This window comes from Astatotilapia calliptera, chromosome 22 (genome assembly GCF_964374335.1).
Source record: "Astatotilapia calliptera chromosome 22, fAstCal68.1, whole genome shotgun sequence".
Lineage (NCBI taxonomy): Eukaryota > Metazoa > Chordata > Actinopteri > Cichliformes > Cichlidae > Astatotilapia > Astatotilapia calliptera.
Genome location: NC_137442.1, coordinates 25,957,276 through 25,979,446, shown reverse-complemented (window position 1 = coordinate 25,979,446; position 22,171 = coordinate 25,957,276). Strand labels below are relative to the sequence as shown.

The window sequence follows — 22,171 nt, the reverse complement described above, 5'->3', positions numbered from 1 at the left end:
TTGTTGAAAACCGAATGATAACCAACCTTGACTTCTGATTTTTGTTGTAGCGGCCCAAGTGATGAACTACATCAACACTGTCCCTAAATCCTGCACTAGTCTACCCGACAACGGCGCAGCAGATGTCAAAAACCTCTGATGTTATTTCTGGAAACTGACAATCATGTTAAACATACCAACTGTACCCCAAACAAACAGAAACCTACTACTGTTTCCTTATTTTTAAATTCTAACAGTGAATTGAAGATGCTCAAAGACATTATGGAGAGTTTTATTGATCGGGGTGAAAGCACTCTTCTGATCAACAAGTTCACCAATAAGTCATCAAATGATCAATATGTTCATATGTACATCGATGGTTTTTGGCTGAACAACTATCAAAATATCTTGCATTTTATAAGGGGGTGGGACAATGGTGAACAGTTACAAGAACCAATTTCGTTTCACATGGTCATGTGGGACAGCAGCTGGCAGGAGGACTCTTCATTCCACTTCAAACATCTGGAGCCCACAATCGAAAAAAAACCCTCAAAACCACAACTACCACGATCTTGCTGCTGATGAAGAAGAGGATGAGGCTGATGAGGTGCTTCCAATGTATCTCTGCAGGAAGTGGTTAAGGCTGAAGACCACACCCCAGCCGATGGCAGGGTCCATGTTGATGAAACCATCTAGGTTCATCTGGCACTCTGAGGGGAAAACGCAGCCCAGTATGATGACATCATAACTAAATGGTACACGCGATTACACACGCTAATAACTGGGAAGTCATGTGACCTGCAGTGCATATAGGGGCGTACGTAGGGGGAGGCATCTTCCACGATCCATCAGAGTTCCTCATGTGAGATCGATCAGATGCGAAGTTCAACAGGAAGCTGTCAGCAGGAACCACACGAAACTTCCTGGCAGACAGAAGGGGAAATTGTAACTATGATGTCACTCAGGTGTGTGTAGTTTCCTGTCATGATGCTCAGCTGTGTCTTACCTGTGGTATTCTGGTCTGATGTCACTCTCTGAGCGTAAGGCTTGGGCAGCGTAAAGCTTCAGGCTACAGGGAAACGAGAGCGTTGAATCCAGATCATACACTAGAGAGTCCGATTGATCTGCCTGCAGCAGGATCACATGGTAGTCCTGAAACAACAATGTTATCTTTAATGTCATTTTGACATCATTTGTGTTTATGTCTGTGCTCTCACAGTATTAACAGTGACATCACAAACCCAGATAACCGGCAGCTCTCCGTGTCCAGACTTCTGCTTCCACAGAGGAACCTCAAAGGAGAACAAATACAGAACATCAGCTTTAGAACCTCACCTGAGATGTTTCAAAAAACCTAAAAAACCAAGTGGATGTTTTTAGAATGTGACAGAAGTTCATGTGTTATTGTAGGGTCTTTACCTAAGAATATAAAGCACCTGGAGGCACCTTTTGTTTTTGCGATTTGGTGCTATATATGTAAAACTTAAATGACAGATGTCTAAAAGAGCATGACAGGTGTTTCACAGAACCATCCTTTAATCCATTTTTTGCCACTTATCCGCATTCGGGTTACGGGGCGGCAGTCTGAACAGAGAAGCCCTCACCCAAGCCACCTCCTTTAGCTTATCCAGGGGGGCGCTGAGATGTTTCTAACCCAGCTCTGAAATGTAATTTGCCTCCTCCTAGCATTTCATGCGCAGAATAACTCACCTGGGAGTTATCCAGGAGGCATCCTTGCAGGATGCCCGGACTACCTCAAACTGGCTCATTTCAATGTGGAGGAGCAGTTGGCTGTATTCTGAGTCCCTCACGAATAACCAAACTCTATCTCTAAGAGAGAGCCCAGCAACTCTTTGAAGGAGACGCATTTCATTCAGTTTCATTTATATAGCGACAAATCCCAACAACATTTGCCTGAAGGCACTTTATATTGTAAAGTATATAAAATAATAGTTTCTTCATAACCTCTCAGACCGGTTTCCTCTTTTTCTGTATTTCTTTGGTATAGTCGTGATTAACTTAAGACGGTCCAGCCTTCATATGTTACTTTTTGTTTCTATGCCTGCCATATTATGTGCTTTTTAACCTGGTACTCCAGGAAGCAAACAATAATAGCTCAGTGGGCCCTTTCACTGTGTGTGTTTACATTCTTGGCAATCTTCAGCAATGAGCAAAAAAAGTTTGTCACAAATCCTATGCTGTCATTTCTTCCAGACCCCTCAGGAATTCCGTGTATCCGTATGCTGTTGCGTCAATCTGGACTCTAGATCATGACATTTAGCAGCTAGTTTAGCCACTTCTTGAAGTGCAAGACAGCAGTCCTACGTATTGGTTTAATATGCATGCTGAAGGATATATCCTGATCAAAAATGACTCCAAGATTCCTCACAGTGTTGGAGACCAAGGTAATGCCAACCAGAGTAAGCATATTGTTAGATACCAAATTCAGAAGCTGAAAAGTTAGAGGTCATCCAGGTCTTTAAGACATTCCTGCAGTTTAACTAATTGGTCTGTTTTATCTGGCTTCATGGGTAGATAAAGTTAGGTGTGATCTGCATAGCAGAGAAAATATGTGCTATGCCTTTTAATGCTCCTATCACATAACCCCGTGGAACTCCATAATTAATCTTGGCGACGTCTGTGGAGAGGACTGTCCATGTACATAAACAAATTGGAATCTATTACATAGATATGATTCAAACCACTGCTGTGCATTATGTTTAATACCTACAAGCATGTTCCAATCGCTGTAATAAAATGTTTCCCCACCACCTGCTCCAACTCACCACCAGACGGTGATTAATTGACATAGAGCAGCAGATCTGATGATACAATTACAAAATCCATCATCTTCATTTTAAATCTGACATTATACTGGCATTTGGTTCTCACCGTTCTTGTCTCATTGGAGATGAAGATCACAAACAGATGTTCCAGCGGTGCGGTTCTCTGTTTTCTGACATAGTCACAGAGTTTCCAGACATTTTCTTCACTGCAGAACAAGAACAGACAGAAGGGCAACAGACAGTCAGCCTGTAGGACTTCCTGAAAGTTCTGAAGGATTAGTGTGTCCTGCTGATCCATATGATCGTTTTTATTGATGGCTAATAGAAAATGTTTCACCAAGTCTTTAACTCCAATTCCAATTCCACACGTTGCTATCAAAAACATTCACTCCTCAGTCAGAACCTACACAACACAGAGAAAAACACACACCTGAGGACAGTCAGAAAAAAGGGATGAAGAACTTTTCAAACCGGAATCTCACTGAACCTGAAAAGAAAGTGCTAGTCAAAGGACTCCATTTTGCCATTTCTCCTCAACAGTTGCCCATAGTGGACCTCATCACAGCCACAGAAACCGCCATACGGATTAATAAATTATCACAAACAGAAGCAGAGCAAATCAAGATGAAAGTTTCAGCCACCCTCTCCAGTGCCAAAGTCCCTCCGTCTAACCTCACAATTAGAGCTGGGCGATAGAACGATAACGATATGTATCGCGATATAACTTTTACTCGATAGAGAAATTAAGCTATCGCGATAGACCTCGCCGCTCTTGTCCTCTTAAAAAAAAAAAAAAAAAAAAAAGGTCAGCCAATCCAAATTAAGTAGCGCAGAGCCGAACCAATCACAGCCGCAGCGTCACGTCGCGTGACTTGTTACGTACGGCACAAGTGCCAAGCCGCACGTGTGTTTGTTTGGGAAGCAGCCAGCGGGTAATGGAGCCAGCACGTAATGGAGGAAATGAGCGTGACCGAAGAGAAAACAGATGATGGTTCCAATGCCGGAGAAATTGTCGAACGGAAGAGCCATAGAAGTTCCGTAGTGTGAAGGTATTTCGGCTATTTCAAGTCTGACAAAAAACAGAGTAGCGTGCACTGTAAATTGTGCCGAAAGCAAGTCTGGAAATACAATAAACTGGTGCATGCGTCACACTGTGCGCCACGTTATTGTTTCGGTGAAATGAATTTCTACAATACTGTTAATTCTACTCTCTGCAGTGTTTAAATGCTTACATATACACACAGTTACTGTCCCTCCACACATACGACTCGGTTCTGCTTCTATGCCCCAGCTTTGTTTACTTTTCCCCACCGAGGCTTCTAGACTTCTGATTGGCCAACATTTCTGCACGGTTAGGAATCTAGCGCCACCTGCTGCTTTGGCATGTTCATAGCAGCGTTTTCCTTCATTTCTGCCTTTACGTGTGGACGGGATTATTTTTTAAAACGAAAACGGAAAATCTCCGTTTTCAAAAATACCCGTGTACGTGTGGACGTAGCCTCAGTCTCTGACTGGAAGCGCTAATTCGTCATTCGGCTTTTGTCAGACTAAAGTAACTGTTAAAACTGTTTGAAAAGCTAAGCTATACAACAAGGAGAGATTGAGAATTTCCTTTTAGTTCTCAGTTTATTTGATATTGACAAAAGTTAGTCAGTTTTGTCTGTTCTTCTGTAAAACAAACTAAGATTTATTTTTAGAATTAATATTTTGTTTCTAAGTGGAATTGACAATTTAGTTTGTTTCGTTTGTTCTATTTTGAAACTTAAACGCTTTAGCGGCTGCCTTTTGTGTAGTTTGCAATATTTGCCTTTATTTATCTGAAAAAGTCTCATGTTCCTTAAGTACATCTACCCTGTTGAACTTATTATGGGAAATAAATATTTAAATAAAAACAAGCTGCTGATTATTTCACATTTTACTTGTGAGCAACGGCACATTTAAATCTTACAAATATAGTTATTTGGCTTATATCGTGATAGATATCGTTATCGCCTGAAATGAAAAAAACATATCGTGATATGAAAAAATCTCATATCGCCCAGCTCTACTCACAATACAAGAAAAGAAGGCCGTCGCTTCCCTGAGCATAGACCACAACATCACCAGCTGACAAAGGAAGGTGCACCGTGGTCCTAAACACAACAGATTACCACACAAAGATCACTACTCTCCTCAGTGACAAAAATACCTACGAAGCCTTAAAGCGAGACCCCACAAGCAGCTACAAAAAGAAAGTTATAGCTTGCCTTCAAGACCTTGAAAAGGACAAAATCATTGAGCGCCCTTTATATCATCGCCTAAACCCAGGGGATGCCATACCCTGCATTTATGGACTTCCTAAGATCCACAAAGAAGGTGTCCCACTCAGACCCATTGTTAGCAGCATAAACTCAGCTACTTACAACATTTCAAAACACCTAGCTACCATTTTAGCACCTCTGGTGGGGACCACCACATATCACATCAAGAACTCCACCGACTTCACCGACAAGGTCCAGAAACTTACCCTGGATCCAGATGAAACCATGGTGTCCTTTGATGTAATAATAATAATAATAGATTGCATTTATATAGCGCTTTTCAAGGCACCCAAAGCGCTTTACAATGCCACTATTCATTCACTCTCACATTCACACACTGGTGGAGGCAAGCTACAGTTGTAGCCACAGCTGCCCTGGGACAGACTGACAGAAGCGAGGCTGCCATATCGCGCCATCGGCCCCTCTGGCTAACACCAGTAGGCGGTAGGGTAAAGTGTCTTGCCCAAGGACACAACGGCCAGGACAGAGAGCCCGGGGATCGAACCGGCGACCTTCCAGATACAGATACGATGTTTGCCTTTCCTGGACTGCGCCGTGCGCATTGAAGAGAATGGAAACCTCAACATTGAAGTTTACTGGAAGCCCACACACACGGACCAGTACCTCCTCTTTGACTCCCACCACCCTCTGGAACACAAATTTGGAGTAATTAGGACCCTACATCACCGGGGAGAACATGTTCCCTCTAAGCCTGAAGTGAAAAAGAAGGAACACACACATGTTAATGAAGCTATTAAAACAAGCGGTTATTCTAATTGGGCTTTCATCAAGTCTGCAAAGATGCACAGAAAAGAAGATCAGGCACCAGCGAGGGAGGATAAGAAAGAAAAATGCAACAACATTGTCATTCCCTACGTAGCCGGTGTATCAGAAAAACTCCAGAGAGTCTTCTCCAAGCATGACATCCCAGTTTACTTCAGACCCAGCAACACACTCAAACAAAAACTAGTTCATCCCAAAGACAAAACTCCTAAACACAAACTTAACAATGTAGTGTATGCTGTACAGTGTAGCGAGGAATGCCCAGACCTCTACATTGGAGAGACCAAACAGCCACTTCATAAACGCATGGCACAACACAGAAGAGCCATCTCCACAGGACAAGACTCGGCATCTAAGAGGACAAAGGTCACTCTTTCGAGGATGCAAATGTTCATATTTTGGGTCCTTCACTCTAGTTAGCAGTGAGCGCAGCACACGCCACGTCCGATATGAAAGGGCCTTTCATATCAGATCAGGAGCGCTGATATAAACAAACTGAAGCAAGAGCGGCAGAGGCTGCTTGGGCTGATCCGCTCCCTGGAGAGTGACATTGAAGACCTGAAGAGGCAGATCTCTGGAGATGAAAAGACCAGTCAGGACAAGGAGAGAAAGAATCAGGAACTGGAGAAGTTTGTTCTTGAATTCCAGCTGAAAAGCAGAAAACTGAGCCTCTGCAACATGACATCAGTGTGAAGAAGGAGCGGATCAGTCAGCTGGAGGAAGAGCTGATACAAACCGACAAGAGCAATGCTCAGCTGAAGCTCACCGTCTCTGAGCTGAAGCTCAAACTGAAGACCAGAGACAAAGAGATGTACAAAGAGAGTCAGAAGGTCAAAGATTTGGAGACGCGTCTCCAGCGATTGAAATCAGACCTGGACAACTGTGTGGGCTTCATCCAGGAGCCTGAAACCCTGAAGGACAACATACAGATGCTATACGCTCGATATGTCCAGCAGACTGAAAGGGTGGAGAGAACCAATGCAGATGATACTGTTCAGAAGGCGCTGCGTCACCAGTGTGAGCAACAGGAGAGGACAGTAAATGGCCTCAAAATGAGGCTGGTCAAATCTGCAGAGGAGCACGAAAAGGTCTACACCAAAATCATGAAGGAAACATGACTCTGATAGCTGAAATCAACAAGCTGCGGAAGGAGCTGCATTTGGCCAGGACTCAGGCTAAAGACGTCAAAGATCAGCTGGCTCTCTTAAAGAAGCCCAAGAGGTCACAGCCCATCAGAAGAAGCAGCCTACCAGGAGCCCAAACAGCTAGGAGTCAGCTGATTGTCTTTTACCTCAGCAATAGCTCTGCAACTAACACACAGCAACAGATACACATACAAGAAGAAAGTTGTATGATTGTTGTATTCATTCTTAATGTAAATTGATAATGAATGTGTGGATTTGTATGTTACCATAGCAATTTACTGCAGAAAACAATCATATTGATAAAGGTTTGATCACTGACCTGTTAAAAAAATAAAAAATAAATGAAAGGGCCTTTAAAGAAGATGGGGCGATAGTCAAACTGACCAGCAGATGTCACTGTGGACATGGGTTTCACATTTTTTCGAAGCCTCGATACAGTTCGGTTGTATGTTTGTTGATAACCTGATATTACCACTGTTTAAAGGAGGATTATTATTCCTTTAAATGTTCTTGTGATTTTTATTCTCTCACTGACACATTTAAAGAAACTGCGCTAAAAATTAAACGGAAATCTGAACTAGCCAATCATTGTAGTTGCAGCTGCTTTGACCAGACGTGTGTTTACAATTCTCAGGAGCCAAGTAATGTTCTGACACAGAGCCTGCACGTCACCTGTTGCAGGTATGTCGGGACTCACCAGTAGCAGCTCGTGTACACGCAGTCCTCGCGCGTCGGAACGAGTCTCCGATTCATGATCGGGTGTTACACTGAAAGAGCTCCAAGGGAAACGGGCTGACGCCAAATCCGCTAAGGAAAGGGGACTTTCAAATTAAAAGCATCGACAAAGTAACAGTAAGACTGGGGTCTAACTGCTAATTTCACTTCGCTGCCGCCACAAGAAATTTGCTTCAGTGCTCCCTTATTTACCTCCTACATTAGTGACACTGCATCCTTCATGAAAGGAGAACACCGTTTACAGCAAAGCACTATGAGAGAAACAAACTGACCTCTGAACCTGTTAGCTAGCTTAGATTTTCAGAGAATAACTACTTTAGCAGTATACAGTCCCCATTCACTCAGGAGTTATCCTTCTGCTCAGCACCATAAATCATCAGAAGAGACTTGTTTTTCATTAAATCTCTTAGAAATTGTAATTTTTGTAAACATCTGCACTGCAAATTTCTCAAGTTTTAATTAGATTTTAGATCAAATACTTCATCAAACTGAACTGAACAAATCTGTTCATATCATATTGATTATACGGTGAACTAAAAACTACATGAGTGAAATTTTCTCAATGAAATATAAATAAAACCCAGACAGATCTGGATCATCACTCCAGAAACTAATTCGAAACAAGCTAATGAGCAAATCTAAAACTAGAATAACTGTGGTGAGATGGGCGGAGTTCACAGGGGGTCCAGGCTCCTCAGCTAACTCTGTAAATATGGCTGTCATGATATCTGAACTTAACATCTTAAACCTGATCGATCACCCACAAATAGCCAATTATGCATGTTTTTATTCATCTTTAATGGCCCTAGACAGGAAAGGGATGTCACACTGCTGATCAATATCAGCTCCTTTCACCAGACTGACAGCGCGCACACGCGCACACGCACACACTCAAAAACAGTTCAGTTTATTCAAAAAGGAACTGACATCACAGCAAGGAGACCAGTGAGGCAAGGACTCATGGTGTCACATGTTAAGACATTGTGTCTGAAAGTAAAAACATTAGAAAAACGGCATCTGTGGTTGCTAAGCATGTTGCTATGTGAAGAGGCAGATAGTAGCATCAGCGCCAGAGGAGAAGACCCAGGGTTGCGTGGGGTGAAAGGTCACATCCAGAACACCAAGATCATGAGTCATCACATGACCTCTGAGGACTTTCACTGGGACGATGAGTGGATTCTGCAAAAGGTCACTGTGGAGGTAGGAAGGAGGGGTTAGAGTGTAACTGAGAGGAGGAAAAGTGTGTGTGTGTGTGTGTGTGTGTATTACTTGTAAACAGTCCCGTGACAGACTATCACTGAGCCATCATCCGACGCCGAGGCAAACAGCGGGTACAGTCTGTGATAGGCCACACCCCTCACTGCTTTCTTATGGTGTCTGCAGAGAGAAGGTGATCCATACCACATGATAAATGATTAAAAACAAACAAACAAAAGAAAACAACATCTGATCAATATGTAGTATTCAAAAATCAATGATGACACACCAATGTCAGCGTCATGACTGAGTACACATGCTTTGAGACCACTCTGAACCAATCACAGCTCTGATTTGTTTGAGGTGAGACTCAGGTAAGGTCTTTGTTTGCTCAGCAGGATTTAAACTCCTCACCTTCCTGGTGCACGTCTGACTGAAATCTAATTTCCTGAACTGCTGCACCTGCTGGACTGTGAAGGCACTGCAGATCTTTTTTTTTGTCAATTTAAACAATGCTGCTTTATGTACAAATCAGCTCTGGCTATGCAAAATTCTGTTGGCATCAATGTATAAAATGTGAAAAATACAAGCTGAACACAAGAGGGAGCATTATAAAATAAAATAAAGAGCTATAATCATTTTAAAACCGGGATACCATACAAATAAACTACATGGCAGTTCTGAATAGAGTAATTCACACTTTTCTTAGGGTTTAAATGTAAACCAGACACTTTAGAAAATATGTGGATTTTATTGATGACAAGAGGGATTTGTTCTGACCTTTCGAGGAAAACTGTAGTATCATCTACCAGCTGAGTGCTTAGGTCTATACATGTGACATTGTGATTTTCATAACAGTCACAGCTTGTGTGACTGTTGCGCAGTGGTTGTGGTTTCATTGTCAGAGTTAGGCACATCAAATGTAGCAGATATGAATTATTTTAGATTCACGCACTGAATTCCACTTTCATACCAGCTGTATAGTGTCTAATATAAAGAGAGCATAAACAGTGATGGTAATTACCCAGGACAACTCAAACTCACAAAACACTTGTTAAATTTAGGTGTGTAAAGAGCAGTAAACCTCCAAATCTGTAATTAATCTTAAAAATATTCACTTGTTAACTCTTAACCCACCTGTGCTTTCCCTTTACTCAGCATTGATGCAGCTGTCTGTGAATCTACTTAATTTATAACTTCTGACAAAGTCTAGTCAAGCTGTGTTAGATAATCACTCTAACAACACCACCTTCTGTAGGGGACTGCATAAACCTGCAATATTTGTAACCTTGAGAGTTACTAAGTACAGCCACCATTTGAAGAAACCCTGACCCCTATTCTGGAGATCAGGTCTGAACGAAGACAGGAGCACTCAAGGTCACCTGTAGCTGACCAAGACATTGCTTCCATTGTAACAATTAACAAAGTGGTAATGTTGACAGCTCATGTCTAAAAGGGTTAAACTCAGATGATCAGAGTGACTGGCAGGTACGTACCGGAGCATCTTGTAGGGTTTAGTTGACAGATCGAGGTCAAACCAGCTCAGCTTACAGTCATAACTCCCACAGATCACATGATCACCTGCAGACACACGAACAGACAGGTGGGACAGCTGTGAAGAGAATACTGCTCGTATAAATACAAATGACTTTAGGACGAAGCAACTGCGGCGAGCGAAATGACCATTGTGGCGGGTTTATTGGAGCCTTTAAGACTTGTGTGTGGGGGACTGGGGTGCGGTTACCTCCTGGATGGACAGCCATGCTGGAGATCCACTTGGAGTTGGTTTGGAGTTTTTTAGTCATTTCTTGTTTGACGAGGTTGTAGATGCGGATCGAGCGCTGTGTGGCCACAAAGAAATAGGGCCTGATTGGGTGGAAGGATATGCACTGGACCAGGCCTTTGTTCCTGCTGAAGGGGTTCTGACTCCGCCTCCGGCTCAGCTGGTGGATATACACCTGCAGGTGGCTTGTGTTATCTGGCATCACTGATGCTAGGTAGTCTCCTTTAGCATGCCACACCACCTGGTGAACAGCCTGCAGAGATCAACAGCGATTAGGCCAGATGTGGATCAGAGTGGGGGGGTTTAAAAACAAATGAATAAATCAACCAATCAGGTGGTTTTCTCACTTTGGGGTGTTGGATTTTGAGGCGGAGCCCCTGGTTTAGCTCTTCCCCCTCAGCCTCGCTCCAGACAACAGACCCATTTCCTTCTGCTGGCTCCTCCCCCTCCTGCTGGGCACTGAGGAGTCGTTCTGACGACAAGATGACCTGTTTATCTGCCAGAGAGGGAGACAGGATCAAGACCACAGAGTCCCTGAAACCAGAGAGAAACAGAGGGACAGGATCACATCAGTGGGAGAGGAGGGAAGAGTTTAAAATCCTGCTTGTTTCTAGAGTATTTAAAAGTATAATGGGAGGCAGATCCTTAAGCTTTCAGATCTCCCTCTGTGGAACCAGCTCCCAGTTTGGATTCAGGAGAGAGAAACACTCTACTTTTAACATTAGGCTTAAAAGTTTTCTTCTTGATAAAGCATATAGTTAGGTCTGGATCAGGTGACCCTGAATCCTTCCTTAGTTACGCTGCAATCGTGCTCATAAAGTTGGATGTCCACAACAACAAAAAACCCAGTTTAAACCATCATTAGAAATCACTGAATTAAATTATTAATACATGCTCTCTTCCTCATATGACATATTTATCCCCATCTCGCTCCAGGGGTTATGTGATTGATGGGATATTCTTTGTATTACTGTAGGACAGGGGTGGGCAACTCCAGGCCTCGAAGGCCAGTGTCCTGCAGGTTTTAGATGTGTCCTTGATCCAACACAGTTGATTCAAATGGCTAAATTCTCCAGAGGCTTGAGAACGAACTAATCATGTGATTCAGGTGTGCTGACCCAGGGTAATATCTAAAACCTGCAGGACCTGGAGTTGCCCCCACTGCTGCTGTAGGATCTTTACCTTAGAATGCACAGCACCATGAAGCAAATGCTGTTGTGATGTTGTGCTATACAAATAAAACTGAATGTCACAGGCAGACGGAGAAAGAGAGAGAGAGACAGAGAGGTGCTCACAGGGCAACAGCCAGCAAACAGACAGACGGATTTGGGTTCCAGGCAACGCTCTTCACAGCTCCGCCCACCTGGACCGTCTTCATACAACGAGACGAACAGACCTCCCAGAATCTGACAGAGCCATCATCACTTCCTGTGAACAGGAAGGAGAGAGATTACAGTCCCGCCCACACTCAATGAACCCATCCAAAGGATGCATGTTTTATTTAAACATCACCTTCAAACTGGGTTTTCAAGAAGTGCTCTGACCACAACACAGAAAACTCAAAGAAAAGAAGATAAAAATGAATATGGAGTTTAAAAAAATTTTAAAAAATCCAAAACAGGTTGTTTTTAGGAAGAATTTCAAAGACAGAGTCGTGAAAAGCATTATCATGGATACTCTGTGGCAGTACAGTCGGTCTTTACAAAACACAGACTCCTGAATCAAATACTTATTTCCTGATACTAATTCAAAGACGACTGGACTCCGCCTTTCCAATAAATACACCAAGGAAAGTGTAAATGGATAAGACCACACAGAATAAAGCTGCTTTGTGCACAGACACAATTTGAGATTATCAGGCTGAGGTCTCTGTGTGGAACTGTCATCATGTCTGGTTTTAAAACAGTAACAACAGAATGCTCATCTTGAGACTCAATCAATGAAGCTGCCTGCATCTTTTACACACTCTGTGGTGCAGGTGTGTAGACTGGTCGGTCAACAACCCTGCCTGGGATCAAACACTTGACTCTCACTGTGAGCTTTACACCACTCCGTCACGATGTCAACAGTTTCTATTGATGTGTGAGTGGGACAAGCTGAGGTTACCTGAGGCAAGCCACTGTCCCGATGGAGACACACTGATAGAGCGAACCAGACCGCTGTGACCTCGATAGACCTGAACACACAGATAAAAGATGTGAGAAAGGGTTCACCACTTTGTTTGTGTGCATGTGTTCAGGTGTGTGTGCTGTACCAGCGACCGTGTGGTGGGAAATGGCTGAAGGTCCTTTGGTTTGGGAAGTTGGGGAATCAGATCCTCTGGATTCACATTCACCTACATGCAGACAAACAGGAAATTATTTAAACTGCATGCCTAAAAGGGCAGCTCCAGCTTTAGGTAGTAGGGCAGACTGAGAAAGGTTACCCTCATCTTCCTCTGTCGTGGGCACAGATAAAGGTCCAGGCAGCGCTCAAACCTCTCGTGGATGAATTGAGAAAATGCTGGAACCTGACGGAGGCTCGAGTACTTCCTTGGAACAAACGGCAACTTTCTGTCTGCTGGATCCTGTTGCTCCCACAGTGCTCGCTGCAGACAGGTGAGGTAAGTGAGGACAGACGGGGGGGAAGAAAAATGTGTCTTTGAATGCAGTTCTATCTATCCTCTGAACAGAAACCAGGTGAGGCAACGCATTGACAAACCTCCTCGTCAGTAAACAGATACTCGGGCGGTGGGTTGTAGGACTCATGGTGACCAGGTAAAGGGATTTTGGGGGCGGGCAGGTGCATCTTATGTCTGGCCAGAATGGAAGAGTCTTCGCTGGCCCACAAGTTGTAATACCGCCCCCTGCCATCATCCTCTACCCGCCTGGGTTTGATCCAACCCATTTTTATGGCATGGACCAGTTTGGACACCTGCAGACAGGCAAGTCAGACAGGTGAGTGACAGACAGCTGAGAACAGCCAGGTAAGTCAAGTGAGTCAGGTGCATTACCTTCTCCTTCTCTGTGAGCGAGGGGATAAAGCTGCGTTTGTCTGCAGGTCTGTTGGTGACGGGATGAATCATCACGTCACTGCTGAAGAATTCTACCATTGGCTGCGGAAGAGGGGTAAAGAGACAGGTAGCCAGCGTGTTCTACATTTTTAAGCCACACTCACTTCTTCTAGCTGGTCTGGGACATGTGGGGGACATGTGGTTACTAAAGGGTGGATCAAGCAGGTAAATGCGAGGCTAGTGAACAGAACCCCGGTGTCACTCTGTGAGGGCATACCTCGCACTCATTGAAGTTGACATCTCCAAACTGTCCTCTCTGCAGACGGTTCACCAGCTCCACCTGATCATCGGACAGCACAACGTCACTTCCTGTCTGCTTGTCATGCACCGTTCTCCTGCAGACAGCAACCTGTTAGCTTCATCAGCATTCCCTATCAAACCTATGAAGAAGTTAGCATCATGCTAACTGCTCACCAGTACTCCGGGTTCTCCATCTTATCCAAGAAGTCATCAAGCTCATCCTTGTTCCTTATAGGCTTGTAGATTTTTTTCCCATCCAGATTGTACCCAATGTGAGGGAAATCTTTGTACCACTCCATAGGAATGTTCCCCACTGTGTTCCTGATATCCTGAAGAACAATGTGAGCATGAGAAACCACCACAGGACGGAGAGGAGAACATAAAAGAAGCAAATGCACCAATCAGAACATGTGTAAAGAAACATGTATCCTGTACAAAACATGTTGTATTGTAGCCACTTTAACAGGAACACTGACAGGGATTTGTCTTAGTTATGCTCACATATATCACAAGGCAAATGTTGATTATGTTAAATTTGGTTATGGATTTAACAGGAGCCAAAGAAGAGAAGCCAGTATGGGAGAAATATACTCTCTCTTTTTAGTCCCTGTAAGTTTTCTTACTGTAGCATTTTGGAACGATTGAAGGCTTTTCACGGAGCTTTTAGGACATCCTGATAATAATGAATTACAGTAGTCCAACCTAGAAATAATAAATGCATGAACTAGTTTTTCAGCATCACTCTGAGACAGGATGTTGCTAATGTCAGAGCTATTGAATAAAGCAGTGTTTAATGTGCAGGATGGACATAATTTTTTTGTTTTGGTAAAACACCGGTCCTGTCTGGCAGGCATGATCCGAATGCGTTGTTGTACCAAATACATTTGTTTTCACAAAAACAGCACTATGGATTCTCTGAAGGCTCTCTTGTTAATCTTTTTTCTTTTAGTATTAATAGTATTATTTTTATGGATATTATGTTAGGTCAAGGCCAGGTTGGTAAAAGACAGAAGAAAGCCGCTGAAGACCCAAGGCCACACATTCAGATGACAACCGTGTGTCTACTCCAACCAAGGAACTATGGACAGAGCTCCCACAGTCAAGGGTAGGTGTGACAGGGGCCAGAGGCAGCGGGTGGATGGCCAACCAGCACAAGCTATGGGTGGGCCCTAAATCCCAGACCCCTTGAGAACGACACCTGGGGGAGCAGGGATTCTCATCACAGCTTTTTCAGGCTAATAAAGGTCAACATTGGGTGAAACAGAGAACTCTGAGCTTCACCAGGAGCAAAAATCTCCCAGCTTTTTATTAGTGTACATGTGGCTAAAATTGCATACAATACACCAGACAAGCATAAGAAAAGTAATGACAAGCACACAAATGAATAAGTTTAGATCACCTCTTCATCTGAAGAATCGTGTTCATACTCATGTTTCTTCTTTTCTTCACTCACTTCTCCCTCTTTTTTTTCCTTCATCTACAGATGGAACAAAGTTCAGGTGATGTTCTGCAGCAGAACACTGAGGACACTTTTAACAGCAACCAATCAGCAGTCAGACCAACACAGAATTAAAACCCCTCTTATCTGCTTACACTTTACCTTGTCGTCATTGTCATCAGATCCCTCTTCCTCATCGTCATCAGATCCCTCTTCCTCATCGTCATCAGATCCCTCTTCCTCCTCAGAGTCACTCCCAGAATCCTCCAGTCCTGAGTAGACACTGTCCTCGCTATCTGATAAATCATCATCCTTATCTTCATCAGCAGGTTTCCTGTTAAAGTTGAAGATCTGAGAAGGAAAACCCAGAATTACTCAATTAAAAAACCATCAGTTTTTTGCTGAGATTTCCAAGAAGAGTGTAATTAAAGAGCAGAAAAATAAAACCTATGAATCATTCGCACAAGCTAATAGCATGTGCGAATGATTCTGTGAGTGATCACACACACTTGAATCAAACAATAACCAGCAACTAAAAGCAAAACATGTCAAATCAGGATAAACTTATGTACTCTACTCAGGATTGACATGACCCTGTGCAACCCTAACCGTACACATGTACTCTGACACACTACCTGCTGCAGTGCTCGTTCCATCACAGTATGTCTGAAGGTTCTCAGTCATCCAGGTGATCGTAGTCAAAGGAGCTTGCAAAGAAAAGCGTCTGGACTTCTTTAAGTTGCTTGAAGATGTTTCACCTCTCATCCGAGAAGCTTCTTCAGTTCTAAGGTCAAATAGAACTGAAGAAGCTTCTCGGATGAGAGGTGAAACGTCTTCAAGCAACTTAAAGAAGTCCAGACGCTTTTCTTTGCAAGCTCCTTTGACTCGTTCCGTCACAGTTTTACTGCCATTTGCGTCACTGCTTCCATGTTGGATCGTTAGCTCTGGGTCGGTGAGGTTGCTCCGACAATGCGAGTTAAAATCTGAGTTGAGGAGGTCTTCCGTTTAAAACTCCGACATTATAACGGAGCCCTAACCCGAGACTGACATCACATATGTGCACAGAGGATAGTTCTGTGTTTATTATAGAAGCAGCATCGCCCCGGTCCGGTCTCATGGCTCTGTGTCTGCTCTGAGGGCTAAACAGCAGCCTGCCCCGTGTTAGCATGCTAGCTCGTTACTAGCATGTTACCAGATCTTCATCACTTTCCTCCTGTGTGTGTGGCTCACCTGGTTCTGCTCCTCATCCTCTTCTTTACTCCTCTTCAACGCTGTTTTCCCCCCTGCTTTCTTCATCGCTCCTCTCCGGTCGCTCCACGCGTTTCTATCCTCCTCGATTCAACCACGTGAAACCGAAGGTTAGAGGTCACGTGTCACAGCTCGAGGGCGGGGCCTGCTGGTGACGCCTCGAGCTTCTGGCAGAAAGTCATAGTTACAGTGACACGACCTCTGCCGGGGAGTTTGCTGTTCTCCCCGGCTCAGATATTTGAAGTTTACGCAGCTACATTCTGGCCTGAAAATATCTTAATAGTTCATTTTGCGACCCAGAAAGAGTAATAAGGGTAATATTAAAAGGAGTAATTAAAAGTAATAAGGGTAATATTAAAACTAAGTTGCTGCAGTAGTAGTAGTAGTTGGAAGCTGGAATTAGCTGGGCCAATCTGGGATATGGTTTTTCAATTTTGTTGTCCGGGTGGAAAATCGGGAGAAATTCGGTAGAATGGTGACACCGGGAGATTTTCGGGACGGGCACTGAAATTCGGGATTCTCCCGGAAAAATCGGGAGGGCTAGCTTGTATGACTACGTCCCGCTGGTTAGCCACCACCACTTTGTCCGTATCTGGAAGTCCCACAGGATCTTAGCTCAGTCATTCTCGACCACCTTAGCTGGCATCTCCCATTTTGACCTTGGGACTGGCCATTCCTCAGCACAGATGTTTCTGTATACTATACTCTATTGCCTGTTGTAGTGTGTGCTAGAAATTAGGACTGGGCGATGTGAGGAAAATATGAGTAATATGACCCAGTTTGCAAGTCTCCATGCTTGCTCCGCTCCTTTTCCACCTCTTAGCTCATCAACCAAGGGACTAGAAGAACTGCCACTCAGGTAACTCAGAAAACAAATAAAGGCTAAATCATACACATAACAGTGTAAAGTAAAATATGTGCATTTATTTTAGAATACAGGATCACGTGATTGTATAAATAAATAAATTCTAAACCAAAACAATTCTTTACTATCCTGTAAATTGAATCCTATGTTTAAAGAAAAGCAAAATATTAGTGTAGTGTTATGTATAAGTCTCTATTGCAGCACTGTGATGTTTGGCAGATATTACCCAATATCTGTGGCTGTAACTGCAGCCATCACAATAGGGAACAAACATCTGCAACCATGCAGCTGCACTGCTTCTAAAGTTGAGCTGTATGTGAGGATGGGAAGAACAGACACAGAAACCACATCCTCAAGAATGAACAATAAATTGACCTTCCCATAGAGATGAATAAAGTTATATTCTATTCTATTCTATTCTATTCTATGCTATTCTATTCTACATCAGTGACCCACATGTAAAGGGAAGATGTGTCCGGGAGAGAAGCCAGCACCACTGAGTCAGATCAAAAATGATCACAATCAGATTATCCCCCCTCTTACTTAAACGTATGTCCTGTTCCTACAAGGACTGATCTACTGCTGTGTCCATGGCTCCCTCCTTTTAAATCCTGTTTATCAGTTTTAATTCAGAAGTGTCAGTCTGAGGGTGAACACAGTCTAAACAAATCAAAATAAAACCAGGTTGCTGCCCCGACATCATGCCAGCGCATTTTGGGGATGGCACAGGCACCGATCGTTTTTCTAAATTTACAGTTTGATGATTTAAAGTCATCAAACTGTATTTGCACTGTAAAAAATTAATTATTTCCAATTTTAATTAGATATTGGCACATTTAATTAATTATTTAATGGTGTATTTAATTAATTTATTATGGCAGTCCTGGCATTCCATATCAATCCTAGCCCATTATGTATTCATGATTTGAATCCTGGGTTGTGTGAAATCCCAGAAATAAACCTTAGACAAAGTGAATCTGTGAACTAAGGTGTAGGTCTATTAGGTTATGTTGTGGTGATCCTCGGGTTGAGGGATGGGTGTTCATACTGGAGTGCAAAATTAAAACCAATGGAAGATGGACAAGAAAAGTTCAAAGCCATCAGCTCCTCAGTTTAGAAAAAAGAGAAACGAAGAAGAGGAGAAACCAGCAAAAGATACAGGTAAGCAGATGTGTCATTGGATAATGGCAGGTCGTGTATCCTGAAACAATCAGAATCAGAATACTTTATTAATCCCTAAGAAAATTATGTGGGTTACAGTTACAGTTGTTCCAAGAAGAAATTGTAAAAATAGTACCAGTAACAGACTAAACTCCAAACAATACATTAGGTTACAGATTTTAAACATTTAAGAAATAGCACTAATATATACAGATCACTCAATTATAAATATCAAGGATTTACAGAGGGGATTATAAATAAATATCAAGAAAATTGACAAGAACGCCAGAGGGAGTGTTCACCCAGGGCGCCAAACAGGCCAGGACCGCCACTGATGAAGGCTATGTGCATTTCCAAGAGCTGGAGTGGGGAACTTTTCTTTTCTTTGCCAAGGTCTTTAATCTTGAAAACTGCATGACACACTGGCAGACAGAAAATTCTGGGGATCTGGAACACAGAAATAGAATATTTAAACAAATGTAACCAGCTAACAAATTCATTTTTTATTTGATCTTTTTTGTTATTAATGTCTGCATTGCCGAAGCTGCTGCATTGAGCTGCGGCCACAAGGTGGTTGGTGCCTGCTGTGGTGGTAATCCCCGAACCAAATGGTGGACACCAGAGGTGAAGGGAGCCACTAGGCTGAAGAAGGAGTCCTATCGGGCTTGGTTAGCCTGTGGGACTCCGGAGGCAGCCGACAGGTATCGACAGGCCAAGCGGAATGCGGCTCGGGCAGTGGCTGAAGCAAAAACTCGGGTGTGGGAGGAGTTCGGAGAGGCCATGGAAAAAGACTTTCGGACTGCCTCGAAGAGATTCTGGCAAACCGTCAGACGTCTCAGGAGGGGAAAGCGGTGCTCTACCTGCACTCTGTATAGTGCTGGCGGAGCGCTGCTGATGTCGACTGAGAAAATTGCCAGGCGGTGGAAGGAATACTTCGAGGACCTCCTTAATCCCACTGACACGTCTTCCGAGGAGGAAGCAGAGTCTGGGGATGAGGGGAATGACCCGCCAATTTCCGGGGGCGAGGTCACTGAGGCAGTTAAACAACTCCTTGGTGGCAGAGCCCCTGGTGTTGATGAGGTCCGCCCCGAGTTCCTGAAGGCTCTGGACGTTGTAGGGCTGTCCTGGTTGACACGCCTCTGCAATGTTGCGTGGAGATCAGGGGCAGTACCTGTGGACTGGCAGACCGGGGTGGTGGTCCCCATCTTTAAGAAAGGGGACCGGAGGGTGTGTTCCAACTACAGGGGGATCACACTCCTCAGCCTCCCTGGGAAAGTCTATGCCAGGGTGGTGGAAAGGAGAGTTCGTCCGTTAGTCGAACCTCGGATACAGGAGGAACAATGCGGTTTTCGTCCTGGTCGCGGAACACTGGACCAGCTCTTTATCCTCTCCAGGATACTTGAGGGTGCATGGGAGTTTGCCCAACCAGTCTACATGTGTTTTGTGGACTTGGAGAAGGCATTCGACCGTGTCCCTCGGGGTGTCCTGTGGGAGGTGTTGCGGGAATATGGGGTGTCTGGCCCATTGCTACGGGCCATTCGATCCCTATACAACCGTTGCAAGAGCTTGGTTCGCATTGCCGGCAATAAGTCGGACTCGTTCCCGGTGGGTGATGGGCTCCGCCAGGGCTGCCCTTTGTCTCCGGTTCTGTTCATAATTTTTATGGACAGGATTTCTAGGCGCAGCCAAGTGGCGGAGGGCTTTCGCTTTGGTGGCCTCAGAATCTCATCTCTGATTTTTGCAGATGATGTGGTTCTGTTGGCTTCATCGGGTGAGGGCCTCCAGCTCGCACTGGAACGGTTCGCAGCCGAGTGTGAAGCAGCGGGAATGAGGATCAGCACCTCCAAATCTGAGGCCATGGTTCTCAACCGGGAAAGGGGTGGAGTGCCCACTCCGGGTTGGGGATGAGTTCCTGCCCCAAGTGGAGGAGTTCAAGTATCTCGGGGTCTTGTTCGCGAGTGATGGGAGAAGGGAGCCGGAGATCGACAGACGGATTGGGGCTGCAGCTGCAGTAATGCGGACGCTGCACCGGTCCGTCGTGGTGAAGATGGAGCTGAGTGTAAAAGCGAAGCTCTCAATTTACCGGTCGATCTACGTCCCTACCCTCACGAGCTGTGGGTAGTGACCGAAAGAACGAGATCGCGGATACAAGCGGCAGAAATGAGCTTCCTCCGAAGGGTGGCTGGCCTCTCCCTTAGAGATAGGGTGAGAAGTTCGGCCATCCGGGAGGGGCTCAGAGTAGAGCAGCTGCTGCTCCACATCGAAAGGAGCCAGCTGAGGTGGTTCGGGCATCTGACAAGGATGCCCCCTGGGCGCCTCCTGGGTGAGGTGTTCCAGGCATGTCCCACCGGGAGGAGGCCCCGGGGCAGACCCAGGACACGCTGGAGAGATTATATCTCTCGGCTGGCCTGGGAACGCCTTGGTATTCCCCCGGATAAGCTGGAGGAGGTGGCTGGGGGGAGGGAGGTCTGGGCCTCTTTGCTTAGGCTGCTGCCCCGCGACCCGGCCCCGGACAAAGCGGATGAGGATGGATGGATGGATGTTATTAATTTTTATTTTATTTTATTTTGTGGTTTGGTGCTGTTTCTTAACTCAAAATGTAATTGGACATTTTGAGTTAAGTAACAGCACCAAACTCCAATAACACTTCCCTCATGCTTTATATTGTAAGGTTAAGACCGTACAATAATGCACAAAAACTCCAACCCCCTAGAGCAAGCACTTTGGTGGCAGTGGGAAGGAAAAACTCACTTTTAAAAGAGAGCCAGCAGAACCAGGCTCTGGGATGGGGTGGCCATCTGCCTCAGCCAGTTAGTGATGAGGGAAGGAAGTTGGGAGAGGAAGAGGGGTTATTTTTAACCACTCTGGTTTTACAATTAAATTTAGATGCCCAATTTAAATGAATATTTTAAGCCAATTTAAGAGTTTTGTCACATAATCACATGGCATGCTTTTTGAAGGTTTTGACGATTGCTTCGTCAACCACTGGGTTGCTTGACTTCATTAAGAGTACTGGAGAATCCCACCTGTCATGTAGTTCATTGTATACTGTCAGGCTGAGTTGTTCAATGTTCTCTAAGGACATTTTGTAGTTTATGGACAAAATTATAATAAAATCTGATGTTCCTGGATGCCATGTTGTCGCTTCATTTTCTTGGCTCATAGCATGCATTACCAGATCTTTAGTGACATTTTTCACCACTTCCTTGTACTCTTCCCTGTTTTTAGAGACACTGAGGACTCTTCTTGGTAACGACAACAGCTTTTTGGTGAAGGTTGGGATGGTAATATTATCAAGTTGTTCCCTCAGATTAAAAATCAAATATTTTTCCTTGCAGTTGTGTGTCTTGCAAAGATCCTTGAGAATGGCCTTGTCTAGATTTTTCCGCCATTTTAGGGATAGATCCAAATGTTTTAGCTCAATTTCAGGCCAGATTTTCTCAATCAGGCGATCGCTGA

At 44.2% G+C, this 22,171-nt stretch overlaps 2 protein-coding genes and 1 long non-coding RNA gene across 4 annotated transcripts; 1 reads left to right on the top strand and 2 right to left on the bottom strand.

Annotated features, from left to right (window-relative positions):
- Positions 1-255: 255 nt before the first annotated feature.
- ntaq1 (N-terminal glutamine amidase 1) lies at positions 256-7,841 on the bottom strand. 2 transcript variants are annotated; one of them, XM_026156249.2, is made up of 6 exons: positions 7,691-7,841; positions 2,872-2,971; positions 1,221-1,271; positions 986-1,131; positions 778-902; positions 256-689 (listed from the first exon to the last, which is right to left on the bottom strand). In XM_026156249.2, the coding sequence occupies exons 1-6, from the start codon at positions 7,744-7,746 to the stop codon at positions 541-543; spliced, it is 627 nt and encodes a 208-aa protein (XP_026012034.1). In that variant the 5' UTR covers positions 7,747-7,841; the 3' UTR covers positions 256-540. The 2 variants fall into 2 exon arrangements, with proteins under 2 accessions (XP_026012034.1, XP_026012035.1); XM_026156250.2 differs by having other exon boundaries at positions 801-902.
- A 656-nt stretch (positions 7,842-8,497) lies between these two features.
- bop1 (BOP1 ribosomal biogenesis factor) lies at positions 8,498-16,829 on the bottom strand. The gene is made up of 16 exons (XM_026156229.2): positions 16,669-16,829; positions 15,601-15,789; positions 15,400-15,477; positions 14,175-14,329; positions 13,978-14,095; positions 13,701-13,802; positions 13,409-13,621; positions 13,134-13,295; positions 12,963-13,043; positions 12,815-12,884; positions 12,004-12,136; positions 11,056-11,242; positions 10,670-10,961; positions 10,422-10,506; positions 8,998-9,105; positions 8,498-8,920 (listed from the first exon to the last, which is right to left on the bottom strand). Exons 1-16 carry the CDS (start codon positions 16,732-16,734, stop codon positions 8,767-8,769), a joined length of 2,193 nt encoding a protein of 730 aa, XP_026012014.2. The 5' UTR covers positions 16,735-16,829; the 3' UTR covers positions 8,498-8,766.
- Positions 14,979-15,599, top strand: LOC145423766 (uncharacterized). The gene is made up of 2 exons (XR_013904808.1): positions 14,979-15,105; positions 15,484-15,599. It is a non-coding gene; the product is annotated as an uncharacterized LOC145423766 (long non-coding RNA).
- Positions 16,830-22,171: the final 5,342 nt, after the last annotated feature.

What these genes read in the sequence shown, in the direction of transcription:
- ntaq1 (XM_026156249.2), bottom strand. Translation starts at nt 7,746, where the DNA reads ATGAATCGGAGACTCGTTCCGACGCGCGAGGACTGCGTGTACACGAGC. An exon ending in TCTCCAATGAGACAAGAACG is followed by an intron (nt 1,272 to 2,871) that starts GTGAGAACCAAA and finishes TTCTCCTTTGAG; the next exon opens with GTTCCTCTGTGGAAGCAGAA. An exon ending in ATCAGACCAGAATACCACAG is followed by an intron (nt 903 to 985) that starts GTAAGACACAGC and finishes TCTGTCTGCCAG; the next exon opens with GAAGTTTCGTGTGGTTCCTG.
- bop1 (XM_026156229.2), bottom strand. Translation starts at nt 16,734, where the DNA reads ATGAAGAAAGCAGGGGGGAAAACAGCGTTGAAGAGGAGTAAAGAAGAG. An exon ending in CATGGCTGTCCATCCAGGAG is followed by an intron (nt 10,507 to 10,669) that starts GTAACCGCACCC and finishes GTGTGTCTGCAG; the next exon opens with GTGATCATGTGATCTGTGGG. An exon ending in AAACCCTACAAGATGCTCCG is followed by an intron (nt 9,106 to 10,421) that starts GTACGTACCTGC and finishes TTCTCTCTGCAG; the next exon opens with ACACCATAAGAAAGCAGTGA.